Here is a 5,012-nt window from a genome sequence, read left to right on the forward strand (position 1 = left end):
TTGTTATTATCATTAGTAGTTGTTGTAAAGTCATGTCTAAGGAAAAAAAAGGTTATTTGTGAGATTTTTTTCCAAAAAATAATTTAATAAAATTTGCCAACTCAATGTTAAAAGACAGAAAATGTAGGATTAATAAAGTATTTTGATTGATTGATTGATTAAAGTCCCATTGCTCAGTTTTGGACCCCACTGGGTCGCATTTTTAAGAGTCTGGTATGACTTGGCCATGGATTTGAACTCACGACCTTTCAGTTTCAGATCAGACACCATAAAGTCCTTGAGTACATAAAATACATTATTACAATAGCACATATTTGTGTGTTTTGTTACATAGCTAAAATAAAACACATGATGGGTTAGACATAGAAGTATTTAAAGTGTAGGCGTGTTTTAGTGTCACCCTGTGGAGTTTTTGAGTGATGACATATCAGAGGGCTTAAACAAAGTGGTTTCATTAAAATAAAGTGCTCAAACAAACAATCATCAATCTCGTCTGTTTTCCCTCTCTCTGGTGCATGCCTGCTCAGAGAAGAAGGCGTATGGAGCTAAATTGGGGCCAATATTATTTGAAACCTTCATAAAACAAATTGAAAAATATGTTGGTGTTTGATCAAAAAAATGTAAAAAGTCCAAAACTTTTTGCTATTCTAAAATAAACTTAATTATTTTCAGCTTCAAATATTACATTTTTTAAGTTTCAAAACTCATAATTTTATTTTCAAAACTTCCTTTTTTTCAGTTTTAAATATTTTTTCACTTTCAACTTCATTTTTTTGTTTGTTTTGTTTTTAAATCGGAAAATTTCAGTTTTAAATCAAACAAACAAAAAAAATTGCAATTTGGCACCCCTTCTAACATATGCGCCCTTGGCGGCCGCCTAGGGCGCATATGCCTAGGACCTGGCCCTGCCTCAATGTGCCACAATAGGGCCAAAAGTTTTGAAACAGAAATTTTTCGATTGAAAAACAAACAAAAAAAAGTTGTGAGTTAAAAAAGAAGATTTTAAACTGATAAAAAAAATTGAAATTTTGAGTTTAGAATCCTGAAGCACAGAACATTCGAAGCTGAAAATAAAGAGTTTTGGACATTTTACCTTTTTTTTTTGGCAAATACCAATTTTTTTTTTCAATTTGTTTTATTTGGTTTTCAAAACAAAAATGACCTCAATTTAGCTCCCTAACGGTGGGGGAGTCACCAGTCCTGATTGCCGCGGCTCCTGCAGGTGTGCGTGAGCAGCTTTAATCGCCTGCAGCTGCGCGGACTCTTTTCAGTGCACGCAGGGCCTCGTCGCTCCTTCCAAACTCTGAGAATGGACTGCAACCTGCGGCTGGCCGTTTCTTGCTGGATCATGGTCTTCTCTTGGGTTTCTCCTCTGACTCACAGTCACCTGACCTACCGCCGAGGTTCCACACAAACCCACTTCCAACCTCCGGTCGGAGGCCCGCAGCCTCGGCTGTACTCGGTGAAGCAGCAGCAGCAGCAGCCGCCGCCGACCCCGGAGGTTCCCGAACAGCGTCGCCCCGTCACGGTCAAATGCCACCCGGACTCCATGGAGGTCGTGGTGAAGGCCGACATGTTCGAGACGGGTCTGAATGTGGACGGCGGGCACCTGCGACTGGGTTCGAACTCTCTGGGCTCGGGCGGCGAGTGCGGGGCGGTCCAGAAAGGAGAGGACGAATTCACCATCTGGGCCCTGCTGTCCGACTGCGGAACCAAACTCTCAGTAAGTACTGCTCACTGTACTGGACGCTGCTAACCTCAACGGGGTCATGAAAAGTCTGTTTTCTCTCAGTCAACAGAAGAGAAGATCATTTATTCCAACGTTCTGATCTACTCACCCGAACCTTCTGCTGATGGGTTACTGAGATTTGAAGCAGCAACTATTCCAGTTGAATGTCATTACGACAGGTGAGTCCTGTTCACTTTTTCAATAATCTTCATTTTTCTCACTTTTTTCTTTCTCCTCCACTTTGCTCAATGGCCTTGTGGTAGAGTGTCCAACCCAAAACTGTAAGGAGTTCAAATCCAAACCAGAGACTCCTTGACACTCAACATTAAGGGGTTAGATTTGGCAGATTGAACCAGGGGTGGGCAAACCGCGACCAAAAGTGGCCCGCTACAAAATTTAATCTAGCCCACCAAACTGGAATAAATTATAAAGATAATCCTTAAAGGATAACCAAACCCAAAATCTTTTTTTGGGGCTTTTGACCTCTATAAATGTGTCTTTAAAAGTGTTGTCTGTTGGTCATTGCCAAAATTTTGATAAATTAAAATACAATTGTTTAATTCTTGTAAATATAGTTAAAAACCATCTGTGTGCTGCACCCTACAGGTTGAATCAAGGTAATACAGTTGAATTATGTGATTAGTCTGTTTCAGAAGTTTCAAGTCATGAAACCGACCTGCCCCCACCACCCCTCTGACTGGATTTTCAAATTTCAGCTGTGGGTGGAGTCAATCTCCAACTTCCCTGTTTGGTTACCCTTTAATAATTAGGGTTTGGTATCACCAGTAATTTCCAGAATCAATTCCATTCACTAGAACCTGCATCGATTAAATTCCAATCCCAATTGTTTCAATCCATTTAATTTAGACGCACTTGCTTAGAAATACATTACTAATCTATACGAGGTATAGGCAACTGTAGGCCTCGAGGGCCGGACTCCGGCATGTTTTCCAATATACCCTGCTCTGGCATGATCTAATTGGCTGGACACACCTGAACCAGGTAATGAGTAGGGCTTGGATAACTGGAAATCATGGAGTTGCCTATCCCTAATCTATACATACGTTTGGAAGATATCCATGATAATCTGATCCAGTTAAAGTATTGTGGAGAAGCTCCAACAATTGGAGGGCGTTTCAGTTTGGCCACTAGGTGGCGATGGCGCTATAGCATTACACCTCATTCCAAAAGAAAGTATGAGCATAAAACAGTGCTTTAGACCACAAATGGTTACTTTAACACCTGAGGCGTCGCTGGTGACTTTAAACACTATTTTTAATATGCTGTAACTTTTCAACCATTAACTTGATCAACATAATTCGAGTAGATTTAGAAGGAGAAAAGCCGCTTTTCTCATTCAAAATCTACTCGAATTATGTTAATCGTGTTAATGGTTAAAGTTAATCAAAGAACAAACGGTGAATATATTAAATGTTCATCTGGACAGTATTTTATGGTAGCATTAGCCATCCTATGACAAATCCTATTGTACGTTAGCATCAAGCTAGTGGACTTTAGCATTATGCGTTAGATCAATCTCTACTTTTATTGATCTATTAAGCTTAAATCAATACAGATCGATTTTTATCAACCCAGCCCAATTAACCCTTGTGCTTTCTATACATGTTTACATTAAAAGTGGGGTCATCTGGACCCCACAAGTCAGCGCACTGACTTTTTCCCGATCCTTCCAACACCTCAAGAACGCAGCATTTCTTTAAGTTTACGTTAATCCCTGAAGGACATCAAGCAATTGGCTCTAAAATAAGAATAAAAACTCAAATGTTCTGTTTTAAATCAAAATTATATCATATTTTTGGACAGATTACATGTCATTTTTCTTAGGTGGATTAATAAAACCCTCCACGCCTCTGCTCCTGATCCGGCCCCTTCTGTCACATTGTAGAACCCTTTCCTGGGTCAAACCATTGAATAGTTATAAACATCCAAGGAGATTGACCAAATGTGATGACATGTAAATTTAACATGATTTTCTTCATAGGAGATACTCTGTTGATGGCATTTCCCTTGAATCAACTTGGGTTCCCTCCGTCTCCACAATGTCTGTAAACGACCAGATAGATTTCAGCCTGAAACTCATGACTGGTAATAACGGATGATTTTTGGAAATCATCATATTTGCTTGTTCAGAGGGAGGCGTCAACACCCGAATTCTCTTCAATTGAACAGGTGACTGGCAGTTTGAGAGGGACTCTTACACATATTTCCTGGCTGATCCCATTAATTTCGAAGTCTCTGCCATTGTGGAAAACCACATCCCTCTGCGAGTGTATGTTGACCACTGTGTTGCCACAGCAACTCCTGAGGCAGAGGCCACTTTAAGATACGACTTTATCGACAATAAGGGGTGAGCCTGAAAATAAAATCCTACAGAAAATGCATTTGTGACTAAAGTGAACTGAACACATTTCTGCTGAACTAGATGCCTCGTCGACGCTTACCTCACAAACTCCAGAGCGCGCTTCCTACCCAGAGCTGAGGAACATGTGCTGAGGTTTCAGCTGGAAGCTTTCCGGTTCTACCAAGAACCCAGCAACCAGGTGTGGGCCCAAATCAAACACTTGTATGCTTGTTGTGAAAGTTGTTTTCATACCACTTTTATTGACACTTGCTGGAATAATCTGAAATTTCGTTTCTACAAAATGGTCATTACTCCAAAAATGAATTGTGGGAAAAGTCACATTTTTCCCATGTGTTCCCAGATCTACATTACTTGTGCTGTGAAGGCTGTTCCAGCGGTTCAGACGGTCAACTCTCAGAACCGGGCCTGCTCCTTTATCGAAAACAGGTGATGAATAAGAGTAATGCATAGATTGTTCCGAGCGCTAATTCTACTCGCCCTCCAGATGGCAGTCCGTAGACGGAGGTGACCAGGTGTGCAGAAGCTGCGACGTGTTCAGACGGGCTCAGGAATCTCAAGCTATGCCATCTCCTAAAATTCCAGTGAACGCCAAAGACCAGATCAGCCTGATTTCACAGAAAAATATAGTCCTCAATAAAGGCGACCAAGAGCCGGCTTCTTACATCAATTATCGACCGGGATCGTACCAGAGCCAACACTCGAAACTCAAGCAGTCCAATACATTTATGAAGAGAAATGCAGACCACAAATTAAGTGAGTAGAACTTGAACCAAAAAATCAAGGTTTTTGTCAGCTAACAAACTATTAATTTAATTCTTTGCTTTACAGATCAAGCCGTCCAACTGGGGCCCCTTGTTGTGCTACCGTCAAGAAACGCAATCACAGTGGCAACAAATTTCT

At 40.8% G+C, this 5,012-nt stretch overlaps 1 protein-coding gene across 2 annotated transcripts in view; it reads left to right on the forward strand.

Annotated features, from left to right (window-relative positions):
• Nucleotides 1–1,204: 1,204 nt before the first annotated feature.
• Nucleotides 1,205–5,012, forward strand: part of LOC112139612 (zona pellucida sperm-binding protein 3) — a 4,195-nt gene continuing 387 nt past the window's right edge. The window contains exons 1-8 of one of the 2 annotated variants that reach the window (XM_024262450.2): nucleotides 1,205–1,723; nucleotides 1,793–1,908; nucleotides 3,732–3,835; nucleotides 3,920–4,097; nucleotides 4,173–4,290; nucleotides 4,453–4,538; nucleotides 4,597–4,865; nucleotides 4,941–5,006. In XM_024262450.2, coding sequence (XP_024118218.1) covers nucleotides 1,310–1,723; nucleotides 1,793–1,908; nucleotides 3,732–3,835; nucleotides 3,920–4,097; nucleotides 4,173–4,290; nucleotides 4,453–4,538; nucleotides 4,597–4,865; nucleotides 4,941–5,006 — 1,351 coding nt within the window. In that variant the 5' untranslated portion in view covers nucleotides 1,205–1,309. The remainder of the gene's footprint in view (nucleotides 1,724–1,792; nucleotides 1,909–3,731; nucleotides 3,836–3,919; nucleotides 4,098–4,172; nucleotides 4,291–4,452; nucleotides 4,539–4,596; nucleotides 4,866–4,940; nucleotides 5,007–5,012) is intronic. The other variant, XM_024262451.2, reaches the window with a different exon arrangement.

Source organism: Oryzias melastigma, unplaced genomic scaffold (assembly GCF_002922805.2).
Source record: "Oryzias melastigma strain HK-1 unplaced genomic scaffold, ASM292280v2 sc00306, whole genome shotgun sequence".
NCBI classification, from domain to species: domain Eukaryota; kingdom Metazoa; phylum Chordata; class Actinopteri; order Beloniformes; family Adrianichthyidae; genus Oryzias; species Oryzias melastigma.